The sequence below is a fragment of the Pangasianodon hypophthalmus genome, chromosome 19 (genome assembly GCF_027358585.1).
Source record: "Pangasianodon hypophthalmus isolate fPanHyp1 chromosome 19, fPanHyp1.pri, whole genome shotgun sequence".
NCBI classification, from domain to species: domain Eukaryota; kingdom Metazoa; phylum Chordata; class Actinopteri; order Siluriformes; family Pangasiidae; genus Pangasianodon; species Pangasianodon hypophthalmus.
In genome coordinates this window covers 12,719,323-12,739,160 of record NC_069728.1, presented here as the reverse complement: position 1 = coordinate 12,739,160, position 19,838 = coordinate 12,719,323, and the positions used below count along the sequence as shown (strand labels likewise).

Sequence of the window (19,838 nt, the reverse complement as noted above, 5' to 3'; positions counted from 1 at the left end):
ACAAGTTTTGGGTGATTTTAAAAATGAATAGGCAGAAGATCACTTATTACTGATCTAATAAGCTCCTTAAAGGGGAGGATGCCTGCCACAGATTCAGTAATATGGCTGTAAATTCTGTCTGTTTCAGAAAAAATATAAAGTGGAAAGTTTATATGCCAGGGTGTGTTCCTGACAGTTTTTGCATCAGTGTATGTATGGCACTTGGAGGTTCCACTGCCATTATAGCAGGTAATTTGGACTGTTCTAGTGTTAGTGGGGATCTGCTGTAACCCGACCGGTCATGATGTCTAAATCCACTGTTTTCCACTGAGAGACTGGAGCAAAATACACCTACCTGTTTGTTCAGCTGATATATGCATTTTAGAGACTCTTCCTCATTTATCACACACTTTATCACTGTTCACCACCTTTCAACCACATGCTTATGTTCATTAAGAAGACTTGCCAATAGTTCTCTCTCGTTCTGAGCCTTTTGTATTATAATTATTATTATTATTATTATTATTATTATTATTATTGCCTTATCATGTTTGACTCTTGCTTTGCCTTTTAACTACTCTTTTAATTCACCCTTCCATATTGGATTCAATCATGTGGACTATTGTGTGTTGATCTTGGCCTGTTTCAAGTTGTGTTTTTGGATTGTGGATTTTGTTATTAATCCTCCTGTACGTGGATACGCACACTCTCTCCGAATCGTGTTAATTACAAACACTTTGCGACGTGCTGTTATAAGAAAATCTATTTCTCATCCGGCCTCATTACACCAGCACATCATTGATTATTTTCCTATGACATCATGTCCCAATGTACTTTATTCCTTATTTAACACTGAACACAAAACAATACTCTGAGTAATGCAGGAAAGTTGTATAAAAACATTTATTAATGAAATAATATGTTTGTTACATTTTTATCCTTTTAATAATATTTTGTGGTGCTGCCAAGCTACCTACATCCTAACTATGCTGAGAAAATTATACTAACACACACACACACACACACACACACATTCAAATTCAGTCACCTATCTGTGATGTTTAATGTACAATCAGGACCAAATGTCTGAGTTCACTAACAACAACTGTTTCAAATCATTATTATTCAAAAATTTGTGATGTCATAACATTTCATTTAAACAAATATGCACGTATTCTCCTAACACGCTTCTAACATCACTTGACTCAGTTTTGTTTGATCATTCCTACTGCTTTCATTTAGTAAGAACACACTGTCCTAGGCTTGAATTTAGGTTCGTAAATGATTGTGGTATCTTGTTTGAGACATATCATGTGAACAAACTCTGTTAGTGTTTAATAGCTGATGAAATGAAAACCTGTTTTGAAGGTAGTGAACTCAAAGATATGATCCTGATATGAACAAGAGCAGAAAAGTGACTGACTGTGTCAAACACGGTAAGGAATAAAGGTATAAAATAAAGGTAATAGTAAAGCATGCAAATAGACATGTTTTTACATAGACCAATCTGAGATCAGTTGCAGACAGGCACAAACTGTCAGTCGTAGGAGTTAAAAAATATCACAATATGCATAATGGAAGATTAAGTAGCTGAAGGAAGTTTTTTAAAGCTGCTTCCTAAATCTGTAATCAGGAATATGTCCTATAAATTGCGATCATTTTTTCTTATACTAATTTTTGCTGCATAATCGTATTTAGTTTGCAAATGCAGCTCCATCTGTGGATAATGTGTGTTCCCTGAATGGAAGTGTATAGTGGAAGAATGCAGGGACAGATGTCTATATGTGTTAGTTACTGAGCAGTGGTTGCTTTGGAGATTAGAGTTTGTTTGAGCTGCTTAAAAAAATGAATATTGTTCAAGGTCCCTGAGTTGGTTATGGATTTTGGATTTGAGTTATGTGTGAAGAGCACAAAGTCAGAGTTTTAAGCCTCTGCTTTGTTCTTAGAGTGATCAGTGTGAGTAAGACTTTCACCAGCCTCCTCTTCCTCAGGTACCTGCAGAAAAAAAACATCAAATTAATGATAATTAATTATAGAATAATGATACACAGATCGTGCAGTGTTTTCTGCTTAAAGGTATTCTGTTCCTACTGCATAGATGCATAGCAATACAAATGTAACATCATGTCTTCATGATGATCATTGAACATTAATATAGAAAAATCCTGATTAAAAGGGATGATTAAAAGGGATTTCTTGCTTTTTGTCTTTCTTTCTTCTGATTAAAAGGGATTGCTTACTATTCATTCTGTCATACCTTCCTTCCTTTATTCTTTCATTCATTTTCAGTAACCGCTTTATCCTAGTCAGGGTTGCAGTGGATCAGGAGCCTATCGCAGGAGCACTAGGTGTGAGGCGGAAGTACACCCTGCACACACATTCACACACTCATTCACACCTAGGGGCAATTTAGAGCAGCCAATCCACCTAGCAGCTTGTTTTTTGTAGGTGGGGGAAAACCTGAGAATCCCAGGAAACCCACATGGTTTCAGGAACAACATGTCATCACTTACATCACCTTTCTTATTCATATTTACAAGGACCAGTCAGTTTCTGATGTTCTCACCTCCCAGTAGAGAGAGTCATCAAAGCAGTTCTGATCAGGTGGCTGTCCCCAAAATGGCAGCTTCAGTATAAGACCTGTAGCATCAAATCAAATCAAGTGAATTTTTTGCCTTACATCCCTCTACTCAGGTACACAAAAATAACACACAGCTACATACATGTATATGCTAATAGTACAATAGTGGAGGAAGCTTATCACCTCCAGTTTAGTTTAATCTAAACTGCATGGCATACAATTATGACACATTTGACACTGCACATTCTTTGGCTCAAGAATACCACATATAGTTCAACTGTTTCATAAAGTTACAGAAGTCCTTCTTAAAGAAAATAAATATACATATCATATTGGAGCTATATTATCAGCCAAAATACTTCAGATACTAATATGACTGCAACTACTGTTTTTAGTTCTGCAGTGTCACTGTGTGCAGTTTATAGATAACAATGTATCGTACAGTATCATAATCCACTTATGTAAGCAAGTCTGTGAAGCTGTGTGAAGTGAAGCAGTGATGATTTTGAAATGTAGTTAGCACAATGCTAAACTGGAGTGTATAAGCTCCTCTTTCATGTTAGCTACATTAGCTTGCAGCTCCAGTGCAAAACTAGTAGTAGACTGTAGACATCAAACATCTTCTGTCTGATCAGCTACATTTGGAGTGTGGGGAAGTTGGGTACTTTATCATTTTGGCTCTTCTAACACAACATGAGCTCAGTTTCATGTGAACAATCTTAAAATATGTAATAGCTTTTACATGCTATAAGTATTCAGTGTAAGTTCATGTCCTCTGATTCCTACTCTCTTAGTGAAAGTGGAAAATGTGTGAACACTGAATTACAGACATATTCAATGTTTCCATCACTACTTCAGTTATTTAGATTTTTTAATGGTGGTTATGAAGATAGATAAAACTGTAAAAGCCTGTGTGTACGCACCTGTGATGGCTCCTCCGACGAGGGCGAACCCAAGGGATGAAGCTAAAGCAGCAGCCTGATAACCAGCAGTAATGCTAAAGATAGGAAATGAAGAGATATTTACATTATGTATTATCCTAATGGTAATGCTATTATACAAACACAAGAACAATGAGAGAGAGAGAGAGAGAAAGAACAATTCTCGCAGTATCAAGAACAATTCTCAGAGTATTAAAATTATATGGTTGCCACTCTTTTGTCTGTAAACATGTTGCTGATCAACAGCAGCAATATCAATCAATTAATTGCACCTATTAGAGATAAATACTATTTATATGGTCCACAACTATCAACCTAAACCATCACTATGATCCGGACTCTTTTGGCAAATTCTGTATGCCCACCTAACACTTTTTTGGTTTCCAAATTTCCATATTTAGTCTTTGTTTCCTGTTCTCGTTAATCATTCTCTCTCTTAATTTGTTTCACATCTGCCACCTCTACTATTGAAGTTTAGTTTAGTGTTTGTCCTGTTAGTGTTGCCCTAGAGCAGTGCTGCAATTTTTTTTAAGCTGTAGTCCTGGGGCTCTAGTTTCATGCTGGTGCAAGAGTAGTTGCTTATTAATGCTTGATAATGCATTGTCATTTTAGTTTGGTGCAAGCCATTTAAAAAACAAAAACAAAAAAAAAAACATGTTTTTATGGTCATAAATGAATGTGGTGTCCTGGCGTGGGCATGTGGAATTTAAAATCCACTGGTGCAGTTGGATTTTCAAACTAATTTTGGTCCGAAAATGTGTGTCCGTTATCACTTCCTGTACACACAGCATGTGTATATACTCTTTTATTCTGTCTATATTTAACAATGATCCTCTTTCTGTTTTTGTTTTTGATTTCAGTCTTTGTTTTTGTCTGTCATCTTTAATTTCACTGTTAAACATAAGAAACAGGACAGCTGATTTCAAGTGCATTTCACGTTTAGGCTATAACAAGTCTGAATTGTTCCGACTACAAGTGAACAAAATTAGCCTGATGAAAAGGTTCATTCATTTGAATGGGGAAGAACATTGGGAAATGTGAAGGTGGACTTTGACTAGGCATCAGGTCATTTCACATGGGCCAAGAGGCAACAAGAGGGTGGGCTGTGCTCTCCTTTTTTTCTGAGAGAAAAAATAAATCAAAAGGAGGAACTGGTAATAATTCAGGAGTGGTCACACTGGGTATGTGCTATTTCCAGCAATGCTTATTTCTGGCCATGTTCTTGCTTAGAACGGTTTATTTTCCTTTTCCTTTGAATGTATCCTATAGTTTGGAAAACACTGTGTTTGTTTCGGTGCCAGTCTTACTTGGCTTTTCTGCCCAGCGATGCTGCTACGATGCCAGCCAGACCACCCAAAATCCCAGGCATGCCATGAAGGTTATGCACTCCACACGTATCCTGAATTCCCAAGCTTGATGCAAGGACAGGCTACAGATAAAATAAACAAGAGAATAACAAAGAAAATACCAATAAATATGCTGTTATAATGTATGACTGAATTAGTGTTTTATGTTTTATTACACTTTACTATGAACTAATATGTGTACTACATGTTGACACTTCAGAAATATTAAGTTGTGAATTGTGTAAGTGTATTCGGGTGCTTACAGTGAGGAATTTGAAGCCGAGAGTAGAGATGATTCCGGCAATAACGCCGATCAGCATGGCTCCATACGGCGCAATGCTCATATCAGCACACGTTCCCACAGCGACTCCACCGGCCAGAGTTGCATTCTGAATGTGAACCTGTGAGAGAAAACTGGCATGTTTAACCTTCAGATTTTCTTTGGAAGGGCACGGTTATTCCATCTTATTATTCCGTTAGTAATATCCACTGTGATAGTTTCTGTTAAATATGATACACGCTAAATATCTAAACACTTAAATATGATACATTCATGATAATGTCAGAAGTTTGTGTGGGTTTTGTATCAGAAGCATGCAAGTAATTCAAGCACAAGACATTATTTAAAACCGAGGCTTCTAGTTATCATGCCTTTCTGGGTCATCTAGTTAGCCACCAGTTAATAAAATAATGCAGCTGCTCGGGGAGCAGGGAATTATTTTACAAGCCTAGCCATGACTACAGGCTCTAATCATCATGCATACCTCCTATTAAAAATGACCATGTTACAATGATAAAAGTTTTTTTGATGTGTTTGTTGCGACATTACATAAAGTTTTACAATTTACATTAACATTAGCTAGCAAGCATACTAGCACTAGGCATTGGTAGTTATTTTGCTAGTCACAATGTTGGAAAACTCCAGTCCCAATCCAGGGCCAGCCCAAGGCATAAGTGAAGTAAGCCAGCAAAGTAAATAACAATGGCATAATAACACACAAACCTTTCAATGATGTTGGAATGGCTGATTAAAGAAATACTGATTTTCCGCTCAAACAGATGGTCTTCTCAGAGTGCCGCCATTATTCTTGAGTTTAAATAATTGTAAATCCCAGCAGTCCATATCTTTTTATGATATTTTTCTATGGTACATTGATGCACATAATGGCAGCACTGTGCCAGCAACATCACTATTCCAAAAATGATGCATCCTTTAAAATTTCAATGTATGATATACTGAATCACCCCTAAGGACTAATAGTAACTAGACTAATGTTTGTGTTTTGTTGATTTTTGATTGCATGAGCTGTATTGTGGATTACATAACTAGTGTGAAAAATAATTAAATGTTCTAGGTCTTAATATTTTGTAAGTACATTGCATTTTACTGTGATTGTAATTATATTACATAATTAATTGCGGAAGACGTTGCCATCATGTTGCTGTCATTTTCTTATATATGGCATATATATATATACTCTAGGAACGTTGACAAAGTACAATATACAAGTATCCCACAGGCAGCCCCAATAAATTGTGTAGTTGATAGGTTTACACTACAGTCAGCAGCTTTTTTTTGTAGTTTTGTAAGAGGATCAAAGTTCATAACTTACAAATGTGTGACATGTATGTAGTATTTTTCCTTTCATGACTTCAGTTTTCCATGTAGTGTTGTTGAGCTACTTAGGGACCACATAAAGCTAATAAAGCCCTGCCTCTATCTAAATATCCTGTAAGCTAAACATTTAATTGTCAAATTGACAAGATAGGTTGATTATAATGCATACATGTTTCAGGCTTAAATTCTTGACAATACAGAAAAAAATGTTGGTTGGCAATTAAGAATTCAATTCAGGTGAACGGAAGTTATTCCATCTTGGTAAACAGCATTTTTATTTAATAGTTTTGGTTTTAATTTATTACAACTAATAACCAAAATGACTAGATTTCTGGTTTGTCTCACCATGTCCAGTTTGCCTTTCTCCTCCACCAGGCTGGATGTAGCGTAAGCAGCGAGTGCACAGGCGGCCAGAGAGAAATAAGTATTAATGATGGCAGTGAGTTGTGCATCTCCAGGGTTGGCAATAGCAGAGTTAAAACTTGGCCAGAACATCCACAGAAATACAGTACCTATAGACAGAAAAAAATACAGCACATTCACACTATTTATTCCAATAAGACTGTTATATTAGTTGATGAATGAAAGAGTAAATGAATTATAACATTATGCAAAGAACACAAAAATCTAATTTAGTCATAAAAGAAACTATCCTGTGCAACATATGCATATACAAACATTCTGCCTAATCTTCCATGTTCACTGGGAGCATAAATGATGGGGATCAATACACAGAATCTTGCTTTTACATTACACGATTTCCATCATGTAGATGATGAATATACGTACAGTCTATCTAGTCTATCTATCTATCTATAATGATGTAAATGATGAATATACAGATATGTATATATAGGAATGATGTATATGTAATGAAACATTTGTATTCTGATGGGAGTGGTCTCTTCCAGAATGACCCCGCCCATATCTACAGGGCACGATGGGTGACTGAATGGTTTGATGAGGATGAAAATAAAGTAAATCATGCCTTCACAGTCATCATATCTCAACCCAATTGAACATCTGTGGGAGTGACGTGTTATACAACGCTCTCCACTACCATCATCAAAACACCAATTAAGGGAATATCTTTTGGAAAATGGCTTCCATCCCTTCAGTACAGCTTGAAAGCTGTACAGAATCAATGCCATGGTGCAGTGAAGCTGTTTTGGTAGCTCATGGTGGCCCAACCCCTTACTAAGACACTTGGTGTTTGTTTTTTCCTTTAATTTGTTTCACCTGTCACATATACATGACTCTGCATATTATAGAGTTTTGTATTTTCTTATAAATTCATTTGTATGTGTAATAATATGCATGGAGATAACCAATAATAATACCCTACCTTTTTATATGTAGATTTCTATATTTACATTTATACACATTAATACACATATTTATAGCAACATAAATGTAGGAGAACATAAAACAGATGCTGTAATGTAAATATAGTCATCCACTGGCAATGGGACACTAATTGCAGTTGTGTAAGCGTATGATGTAGATGTACCAATCATTGCAAACAGATCAGAGTGATAAACAGATCCCTCGTTGTCGTGGCCATTGCGAAGTCCTGGGCGGTAAAGCATACGAGCAACAGCAAGACCGAAGTAAGCTCCAAACGCATGGATGGTCATGGAAGCACCAATATCAGATGCCTGGACACAAAGAAACATTTCTATATGGCTCTAAGTATTATGCTTTTGTATCTCTGCAGTACTGTAAATGATGTCTTCTTCAATTATTAAGAAAAAACTAATGAAATGAGATTAAATTAATGCATAAAGTTATTTCAATACTACTGCACATTCAATCAAATTTTGCATTAAAAAGTTATACAGTCTAAAAAGATTCATTCAAACTTTGGTACATGTAAACTGGTCTCGTAATGACTATATCATGAAAAACGAAATCTTAGCGAGTGAAAACATCTTGGATTTTGGCAAATTGACCTAATACTTCTTATTATGAACTATATATAAATAATTCTATGGTTATTAAGCTTATTTCTAGATATAGTTCCTTATTTCAAGTATAAAATTGTATTATACTATTGTCAGATAATTATGGCTATTTTCTAAAAAATAAATGCTTGAAATATAATTTCATAGCCCATTATGGAAAAGTCATGCATTTTATCTGGGAGGAATCCTTCCTCTACACTACCCCCACACCCCTTCTTTTCTGCTTGTAGATGTGTACAGTATCATGTCTTGCATAATGATTCTGGAGAAGTCATCATACGTCACATAAAAGTAAATGGATGGGATGATAATAAAACTTGACTTAATTAATGGACAAATAATTATTAATTCGTACTTGCAGAACTTCAACAACAATGTGCTCATTCATGCAGAATGTGGTGATTTCCAGCAGGGTCATGATGAGCAGCTGCACTGGGCTCGTCTTCCCCAAAACTGCACCGAATGAGATGAGCACTGTTGCCGTGCTGAAATCTGCATTAATCATGCTGGAGAGAAAGTGAAAGACAGGAAAGTAAAGGAATATTTAATTTGGTTTAATGTAGAAGATCAGTCAGTTTAGTTATATGATATACCATAATATGCAACATTAATTGCCTATCCATCCATCCATCCATCCATAAAATAGATCCACTGGTTTCACTACAGCCTCAGAAGCACTGAAGAACACTTACTTCCTGGATTCTATATCTAGTTGCGGAATATAGTTACTTCCAGGATTCTTCTGGTGCTAATGCCCCAGTAGATTAAGTGTTTCTTTATTTGTAAAACCAACACTAAAGATTGTAAAACCAATAGTAAACAATGATATGATATGCACTATTTTGTCAGAGTATTTATTCTCAAAATATTGCAAATTTTTCCCTCATAATATCAGCCATTGTGCCTTTTTTCTTGATATATTATGACTTTTTCCTTGAAATAGTATGACTTGTGTTTTTGTATGTTTTATTTTTTAAACAGTGGCCTTAAAATGCTGTCATAGGGTGCTGGCTTTTAGTGATTATTCAGTGATTAACTATAAATCAAGAAATGTATCATCCAGAGTAGAGACCTACAAATAAAAATTGAAACAAGACAAAAGAGATGGGAGACTAAGGACATGTATGCTCTTAGTATACCAGCCCTTGTGAGTGCTTCTAAAATGTCTTTCATGGTGTTATTAATTTTTAACAGTTGACCAGTACGCCTAATTAAAACAAGTAGAACCTGATGCCAATGGCATCAACTTCTTACTAATTTGTAGGCTTGAAATACCTTTAAAATATACTTCAAACAGGAAAGAAGCTATTAGAGAAAAACTATTTCAGACATTTGACCTTGCTGTGACCTTGACCTTGTTTGGATCTATTCCAAAAGCTAATCAGCTCATCTGCTGGTTACAATGATAATTCCATACTAATCTTATGAATATTCAACCACTCATTCTTGAGATATTATGGTAATATTGGCTGTACAGAAGCACAGACAATCCAAAGATCTAATGCCACCACCACATAGTGACAAAGTAAAAACATATCACACAAAGTGATAGAAACCCCACATCTTTTCCCCACTGTAGTCTTACACAGTGTGCAATTTACTGTAGAAATTGTTTCATCATTTTACATTTAGACAGCATTTTTTTAGTTTGACACTCCTGTATAGATAGATAGATAGACAGATAGATAGAGATGAACTTACCTTGAGATTGAAACCCTAATTTTTCCATCTTTTAGGTGCCAGATATTCTGCAGTAGTAAACCCCACTGAAGGCCAAAGGCAGCAAGGAGCAGGTTCATGCCCACGCTGCTGAAGCCGTACCGTTTCAGGAAGGTCATGAGGAAGCCAAAACCGATGAAGATCATCACATGCACATCCTGAAACACTTAAAATTTAGAAAATAGGGAGCAGATTAAAGAGCTGCCATAGTGCTCAGTCTGGTCTTGGTCAAAATAAGCACATTTAGACTCAAGCTGCTCAATCAGTTTGTGAATGAGGCCTGTGGAAAAGATAAAATTAAAGTCTCCTCTCGTCTTTAGTACTATACCCTAAAGAGCCTCTGAGGTAATGTTTTTTTATTTATTTTTTTAAATAATGTGTGGTAAGTATCTGATGGTCAAATTATTATGTTGTGGCCACAAGATACCAAAATTGTGGCCATGAATTGTGTAACTTGACCCCCTGAATTATTTAATTATCAGTTAAATATTTGACTGGAATAGGTGAATTCACTTGCTTAAGGTGACGTGGGCTAATTGTATATCTATGATGCAATGACGCTGTCTTTATGCATCATACCAAGACTGATGTAAAGTGTAATATTATCAGTGTAATATTATTTTTAAGGTTATTACTTACAATCATCTCCAGGTTCCTGTGGCCACAATTCAATTAATTTCAATTCAATTGATTTCTGTCTCCTCATTTAAAAACACTGTATCTGCCTTGTGTTAGGTACTTTGTAGTCATAAAATCTTTGCCATAATATTTTAATTTGTGGTCAGACCATAATGTCACCTCAGCGTATTCACTGAAACCAGTGTACTGTGTATAGTGTATAAGTCTACATCACAGCATCTTCTTTGGATAACAGGCTATAAAGTCAACTCCCCAGAGACTGACACCAAACAATGAAATCTGGAGGTGTCTGAGGTGTGGTGTTGCTGGGACATATATAGACGCCCAGCTTTCTCTGAAAACCTTCCAACCCTTCCACTTGCTTTCTACTGGAGGAAGCCATTAAACTCTGCATGTAATCAGAGTCTGTGCTTTAGGTATCACATCTGGAAAATGTATACAAGTTTAAACAGCTCAGAGCAGTCTCGTCGCATTTTAAGGTCCACAGTCAGAAGTGGAAACAACTTGTACACCTGTAATGGTTAAATTGTTTAGTGATCATTTTCACAACGACAGTCGAGTAACTGTTTTACATGAATGTAAAGATAATGTCATGGTTTACTTTGACATGCTAACAGACATTAATGAATCATTTGGGCATTGACTATTGGCTGTCCACAAAAGTTTGTTTTGCTCATTATTGTATTGTATTATTGTGGCTGACTATGTAAGCTTGGGTGTTGTGTGATCAGCATCCCATCCAGGGTGTATTCTGCCTTGTGCCCAGTGTTACTGGGATAGGCCCTGGAGCCACTGCAACTCTGACCAGGATAAAGTGGTTACTGAAGATGAGTGAATTAAAGATAATCTCTGAAAGATCATTTCCAATGCAAACCATGTGAAAAAAAAGCCAACATGTAAAACTGTGAACATATAGTACTGTGGAGTTGCTAAGACTGCCCCTTGTGGTCAATGGCATTTTCATAGTAACTGCTCAGAGATGTTTATGCTGAGATAGAGGCACAGACTAAACAGGAAAAAAGATGGCTTCAAAACAAATGCCAGATATCTTATCATAAACACAAGTTATGAAAGAAGAGATCTGTTTAGGATGGTGCCACTCTGAAGAACCATCCAGAGCTTATTAACTGGTCTGTCTGGTGCACAGTGACTGGATGAATAATGATACTAGTACTGAGCCTAATTCAACAACTTGATGGATCTGGTTCTCTTGGGCGACTGTCTGAAGTTAATGTATTTCACAGGGGCTTCTGAGTTGCTGTTGCTAACAAATGTAGCAATAATAATAATAATAATAATAATAATAACTTAATAATGATTCCAGGTGGCATGGTGGTACAGCAGGTAGTGTTGCTGCCTCACAGCTTCAGGGTCTCCATTTCAATCCTGAGCTCAGTTTAATGTCTGTGCAGTGTTTTTCATGTTCTCCCCATGTCCGTGTAGGTTTCTGTGTTCTCTGGTTTCTTCCCGCCTCCATGAATGTATGAATGTGTGGGGCCCTGTGATGGACGCAACTGTGTATGCTTGCAATTACATTTGCAGCATTTGCCAGATGCTCTTATCTAGAGTGACTTACAGAAATGCTTTGTAGTCTCCATGAAAAAAAAATTATCATCAAGCTGGTACATAAATTCCAGCACATTAGTTCAGCTTTTGCACTCAAAAAGCATAATTCTGGCTCTTTTTTCCCACTCAGTTGGTCCAAGGATCAAACATCAGCTATGATCGCTAGCAAATGAAAAGTTTGGAACCATTGAAATGTAACTATTAGAAAAAAGAATACAGCTGGTATCACTTGTTCACACAAATACAAAAACAGGCTGCATGATGTAGAAATAGGATCAAGTACACTTAGCTCATTCTTTAACCAAGGAACGTACAACTTCAAAAAGTGAAAAACTCAATAGAACCTAACATCATGAAGTTATCCATCTTTGTGGTTTTTAATAAGTAGAAGACAATTAAATCTCAAACTCTAATTTATTCTAGCCTAGATTAGATCAATCTTATTTGCATGATCATTCTAAATGAGTGTTTGTGAGTATTTTCATCCATCCAGTAGCAGATAATCCAATATGCACTCGAACATGGATTATACTAGGCTCACTGAGTGTGGAAAACATGGCAATTAAGGCCTAGCGTGGGACACTAAGAGTTTCAGTATAATTCAAACTTTTCACATCTTTTATTTGCTGTCCATCATGCATAATACAACTCGTGATAAAAATCTCAAAAGCTTGTTGCCAAACAGGAAGAAGGTTTCTTTTTTCGCCGCTGGATCTGCAGAGCGACTCAATTACTTTCTATCAGCACTAATTTGATGCTTGATGACAAAGCTTATCTTTGTATGGGTGTGTGCTTTTTCTCAAAGCTGCATTCCTCAGTTTGTTTTTATTTCTTTGAAACCGTAATCATGCTACTTTTGACCTCAGCCCAAAGAGATTGATCCATAAGATTTTCCCAGACTGCTAAAACATCTGGCTCCTTTCTCCATCTCTCTCCCCCACTCCCTTCCCTTTCCCTGCTAGGATCCTTCACTTCTGGGGTCCATTCTTTTCAAAAGTGAAGGAAACAAGTTAATTTTCTTTGCATTAACATGAAGTTAATGACTGATTAGAAAGTTATGCATGAATTAGTGTATTACTGGTTTTCTGCTACACCGCAATAATCTACATGCACAGTATTATCATAGACACTTCAATATTGTGACATGATATTCTGAATTTGCATTAGACATCATTAAATTTATCCTCTGTTCTGGAAGTTTTGTAATTCTCATTAAATCTATAAGCTTATATTTGACTAATATGAGATCATATAATGACTTCGCAACACAAATGGAAAGTTTAGAGCTCAGATATGACGTGGAAGTTAATCTTGCTCGTTCACACCCTTCCCGCCCCTAAAGCTGTTACTGCACCGTGGAGATAAAAAACCTACTCAAACGGCCCAATTTATAGCTGGAGAGAAAACACGACAAATCTACCACATATAATTTGAAAATAATCGTGACTAACAAAACAACAATAATCATTAATGCTAAAATATTAATAATATTAACAATATTAATAATATTGTAGAATAATATTTATCTATATTTCTTTCTATAAATCCGTTTCATTATCTTGACACTGTCTCCTCTCCTCCTTCTTTCTGCTTTTTTCTCTCTTTATTTCTTCTTTCCCCTTTTCTATCCTCTCTTCCTTTAACTCCCTCACACAGTCTCTTTTTTATTTTGTTTTCTTTCTTTCTTTCTTTATTCACTCATTCTCTCATTTTTTCTCTGCACTCTATTTCTCTGTCTTTCATTCTGATGCTGTCTTTTTCTGTTTGTCCTGTTTCACTAATTCTTTCTGTCTGTCTATTTTCCTTTTTCCCTAGTTAGCAAGAAGATGTTTAAATGACGTGAAAAAGATGGCTGTCTTGCTTTCTGTCTCCCTTTTAATCCCCCCTCACAGGGAGGGAATGCAGCTTCTCCTGTTTCTTGCGTGTATGCTTGAGGTTTGCGTGTGTTACACTGTGAACGTCTCCATTAATTCCTCATCATCTCTCCATCTGCTCTCAACCGATGACCTGCACATGACCCTCAATGTCTGCACGCTTTTACTGTTTGAATATTGCACTACAAACACACACCATCTTCAGTTGGCTTCCCACAGGCAGAATTCATTGGTAAAATAAATATCTGGAAGTGGCAGTTTTAAAAGAACAAGAAATCTTAATGCAAGCCTTTCAAATCAGGTTTGATATCCAATTATTTTGAGTTTCAATAAAGTTATCATTTAAAGGCATCCAGACCTTCATTTTAGACCACATTATAGAGTAGTGTATATACAGCCATGTGAATAAACATGGATGTTTTATGAATTATGAAAATGGACTCTGTATTTCACTCCATTTTTTGTCTCTCTGCCTCATATTTTCTCTCACTTTGTCTCTCTTTACATCCCTCTCTCTCTCTCTTTCTCCCTATTGAGAAGGTTATTAAAATGGAGAATCTTTCTAATAAAGGCAATTAAACTGTTAGTGTTGGTTAAAGTTAGTTGTTATTAATCTATCCACCCTATCGCTCTCTGTTTTTTTCTCCAAAATAAAATAATAACTTAAGTGGTTACAATAACATATAACATAATAATCAGTTTTACATTCTGTTAACTTACTATTTGAGTTTTGATGAAGTTGACATTATCTTGACTTCAGTTTACATGCAGTGATATAAACCATAAAGGCAATAAAATGTATATTCATAATGCAACACATCATCTGTCTTTTGACTAATGCCTTATTTAATGCTTATTACATTATTATTTTCAGAAACATTACAGAAAGACAGTGTCATATATTGTATACTTTTGTATTTACTTTTGTATTTATTATATGCTATATTTTTGATGCTGGAATGCAATTCCCCAAACAGCATCATAAGATACCTAATAGTCTGTATATTTATCTCTAGTTAACTGTAAAGATCTTTCAGATGCAGTATGTATGGGTACTTACTAGGGTAGAGAGTCATTGGGCTTGCCTCATCAGATTTATTTTCAGTGCCATGATGAGCTGAAGCATGGTGGGCATCTCCAGTTTCGTACACCACAAACACAGCATACAGGGCAATGGTGATGGCCTCCAGCAGCAAGGCCACAATCGGAAACTTCAGCCTCATGTTGGTTGAAAACGCCGGCATGGTTCTACCCTAGCTCTCCTGCTTCACACTTCCTCACTATCTATAGTGTGTGTGAGTGTGTGTTTGTGTGTGTGTGTGGGTTGTGAGAGGGGCCTCAGAGTGATGTCTGAGTTTAAATTGGCTGCAGGTTTGAGGACGACCAATGATAGACGCTGGAAAGAAAAGGCCAATGGTCACACCTCCTACTGAAGTCTGCTTAAAAAAACTAAACAAACAAGGAGTGTCCTTTGCTGCACAGGAAAACACAGTAGCAGATTTTAGAGAATGTTGCTACTACAGAAATGACAGTCAGGGGTTAACTCATACTCAATTTGGATCAAAATGACACATTAGTTTATATTTTCTTTAAGTGAAACATTACTACAAAATGAGTTTCAAAACAAAAAGTCATAGAATAAGATTATATATTTAAAATAAAATGCAAACTATAAATATAGTCATCAGAGTTGAACCTGATTCTCTGGTTTCAAAGACTACATAAAAATAATTCAAAGACACACTTGCTGCATATAGAAAAGGAAACAGGCATCTGGGTAAATGCTGAGACTGACATGGTAGTGTATGCTGAGGTGCTACAAGTGTATCAGGCATAGCAGCAGTTTTCACTGGCCACTTTATTAGACACACCCTCCTTGTTATTGCACCTTGTAGGACTACAGATAGAGGTTGTATCTCATTTTTTCATGCATAGTGTATGTCAAACATTTCACCCTTTCATCTGTGTCAGTTTTTGACAACAAGTCTGCTGTCAGATGGATTCAGGACCCAGCAATGAGGTTTGGGTTTACACTCATTCCAGTAACACATGCTACCTTATCAGTACCACTGCTGTGTTTAGGATGATCCACCATCCAAATAACATCTGATAAACAGTGGGTCAGTAGCTTAAAGTTCAAAAGTTTAAAGTTTGTTTAAGTGATATCTCTTCAGTCCTGAGTTATAGTCCCAGAATTTCCCAGTTTCTCATTCATCTGTCTCCTAGCTCCTAGTTGTAGCTCTGTGGTTCTCATGGTTCTATGCTTTCCATCCAAGTCATGCTTCAGGTGTTTCCTGATTTTAACTTCTCCCTGCTTGTCTGGATAATGATTATGGATTTGTCCAAACGTCTGATGAAACTGCAACACATTCTGAGCATGTTAATAGGAAACACTTGAATACACAAACAGCATGTACATTCAGCTGCCTCTGGCTCCCATTTGTTAAAGTACAGGTGCCATATTTTGTTTAGCGTGTGAAGCTGGAGAAGACTGTCAGAGCAATACTCATTATACTAGTACATGACATGAATCAATATCAATGTGCATACATACATTATATCAGTGTACTATATGTGCATACATTTTACTTTATACTACACACTTACACACTATGTATGCTCCCATGGATGTTTCTCATGCCCTATTAAAAACACAATCCCCAGTCTCTATTAAATTGCTGTTAGTCAATTGGGAAACTATGAGTGTTGAAGGGGCACAGCCATAGGAAAACATCAAAGTGAGAGCTTGTGACCTCTTTGGAATGCCTTAAATTTCCCAAAAAGGGCTCATAACATGTCAGCATTTTATTAAACCTACAATTTTGATCAACGAACACAAACAATTATACCAAGACAGACTCAACAGGTAGATGTAGTTCTATTCATAAAAGTTTATTTAAAGGAGGGAGAGAGTGTAAGAGTTCATACTACACATTAAGAGGAAAAAGATTTTTAATATTTTTCTTACTGAACAGGTAAAGCACACATTCTCTAATTTTGTGGGAAGCAAGTATTTAAGTTTACTAGTATGGAAGATAGAATGGCATGATGTATGGAAGATAGAACAGCATTTAGGTATACTTCTTAGTGTGCAATGTGTGGTTTGGGACACAGCCTTGCATTCTATCTAAAGGTGTATACTTGGAACCATGAAATTAATTAGCCTGTGCAGACTTAACACACTACACATGAATCTAGCTAGTAAATGTTGCTCACACAACATTCACAGCTAGAACTAACACTGTAGAAACATTACTGTTACCCTTCCCATGGCTGACCTATAAAACATGTGCTCTCACGCACTTTTGTTTATTTGCTTGTTAAAACAGAATTCTGTTCATATTTTCTGCTCTTTAGCCGTGAGAAATTTCAGAATACCTCATGAGAAAAATATTCAAAAGGTCATGAACCAGAAAAGGGCCCTCAATCTGCTGATGTTCTTAGAAAAGTTGTCATTCGGGCATGATGTTCACATCTCTAACCATGTTCACATCTCTAACCAGTATACATACTGTAGGCCATGGGTTTTAGGAGATGACAGATTCAAATTATTCCATATTAAACACTGGATAAAAAGCCAGATGACTATTAACTACTGTATGTTAATCAACAGTAGTCACTGATCCTCCAACCCTACATTTAGCCTCAACTTAAATTGAAAGCTTCTGCATAAAAGCAACAATGGTGTAGTGATGTGACTTTAAGGGTCATTGCTCTTAGCAAATGCATGAATTTAGATTTGCATCAGTATATTGGCTAAATCCCTGATAAGCAAGGACTGATAAGAAGTTGGTGCTAATATATTCAGTCAGGTCCATAAGTATTTGGACAATGACACAATTTTCATAATATTGCCTCTATACACCACCTCAGTGGATTTGAAATGAAGCAATCAAGATATGATTGACGTGTAGACTTTCAGCTTTGATTCAAAGGGTTTAACAAAAATATTGCATTAACCGTTGCATTAAATATTGCATTAACTTACTGAAGACAAAAGTGAAGGCAGAAAGACTCACAAACAAGCAGCTACTGAAGGCAGCTGCAGTAAAGGCCTGGCAAAGCATCTCAAGGGAGGAAACTCAGCATTTGGTGATGTCCGTGGGTTCCAGACTTCAGGGAGTCATTGACTGCAAAGGATTTGCATCCAAGTCTTAAAAATAATCCTAATATTTATGATTATGTTAGTTTGTCCAATTACTTTTGAGTCTGTGAGAACGGAGGGACTCTGTAAAAAATGGCTGTAATTTCTAAACAGTTAATGCAATATTTTTGTTAAACTCCTTGAAGTAAAGCTGAAAGTCTACACTTCAATCACATCTTGATTGCTTCATTTCAAATCCACTGTGGTGGTGTACAGAGGCAAAATTACAAAAATTGTGTCACTGTCCAAATACTTATTGACCTGACTGTAATAAATATATGGTTTCACATAAAGATATTGCCACTGTAACATGGTGTATGTTAATGTAGGTTAAATAAGACAGATTAGGATCCATTCATCAGAAATCTTGTTATGTTCACAGGATTCAAACCACTGGAGTACTATAGCTAGTTTCCACTGTGTAATACATCATGTAAGTAATGTGACAGTGTCATTAGCTTTAGTAAATTACCTCCACACAGTGTTCATGTTTTCACAAACAACTTTTAGAGTAACTGAACTATAATTGTAGAAAGGTTTTGCATGTAATTGTAGAGGTCTTGCATTTTTCCTGGTATGAGAATGAAAACTCCTAAAAAGAGTTGTTAAAAAAATCGAAGTTAAAAAAGATTTGAATTAAAAATGAAAGTTTTTAGGTTCTTCATTAAAGATTTTTGTTAGGTAAAATAAACTATTTGCTTTGGTTGCTGATGGATCAGCTTTAGGATACACACAGATAATATTTAACTAAATAATTTGCAAAATCATTATAGCAAACTAATTCTAGAGCTGGTGCTGTAGAGAAAATTATACTATTTTTTAGCCTGTTGAGTTATTTAGAGTATGTTCTTGTATAAACTGGTCATTTTATTTGTGTTATGGTTAGCTCTTTCTTGTTTTCCCCTGAAGATAGAAATATAGATATTAGCCAAAGCACATCTATGCTATGAATGTCTTGGTATTGCTTACTAATTTAGTCTTTTTCATCTGGAACTGAAAACAGACCTTTTTAATCTCGCTGACTTGTAAAGTTATATACTGTAATGTCAAGGTATTAGATTATGATAATGCAACCCAGTAGGGTGTCATGGGAGGAAGTTTAACACTACTGGTTTAGATACTTTGCTTACTAGAAGGAGAACAGATTAAGAGAGAGGAAATTCTGATTGCAAGAAGATATGGATCAAGACAGAAATTATATAAACAATTCACTTGGAGACAGAGCGAAGGCCTGAACATGCCTTCAGGCAGATTTTTTCTACTGCCATGCAGGAGTTTGCTCTACTCCCAACATCTTATCAAATGATCAAAAGTAAAACTCTTCAGGACAATGGGCCTCTGGGAATAGAGGTGAGAAATTCTCCCTTAATGCACATTAAAAATTGATAGTAAAGACAACTATATAACAATCACAATGTACAATCCCCTTTTGGTTCAGTGCTACCCACTGTGCCACCTAATTCATTT

General features: G+C 36.1%; 1 protein-coding gene across 1 annotated transcript; it reads right to left on the bottom strand.

Annotated features, from left to right (window-relative positions):
- Positions 1 to 858: 858 nt before the first annotated feature.
- Positions 859 to 15,588, bottom strand: rhag (Rh associated glycoprotein). The gene is made up of 10 exons (XM_026923008.3): positions 15,288 to 15,588; positions 10,131 to 10,314; positions 8,785 to 8,935; positions 7,976 to 8,123; positions 6,811 to 6,977; positions 5,111 to 5,248; positions 4,809 to 4,930; positions 3,484 to 3,557; positions 2,546 to 2,619; positions 859 to 1,974 (listed from the first exon to the last, which is right to left on the bottom strand). The coding sequence occupies exons 1-10, from the start codon at positions 15,469 to 15,471 to the stop codon at positions 1,903 to 1,905; spliced, it is 1,314 nt and encodes a 437-aa protein (XP_026778809.2). The 5' UTR covers positions 15,472 to 15,588; the 3' UTR covers positions 859 to 1,902.
- Between the last annotated feature and the right edge of the window lie 4,250 nt (positions 15,589 to 19,838).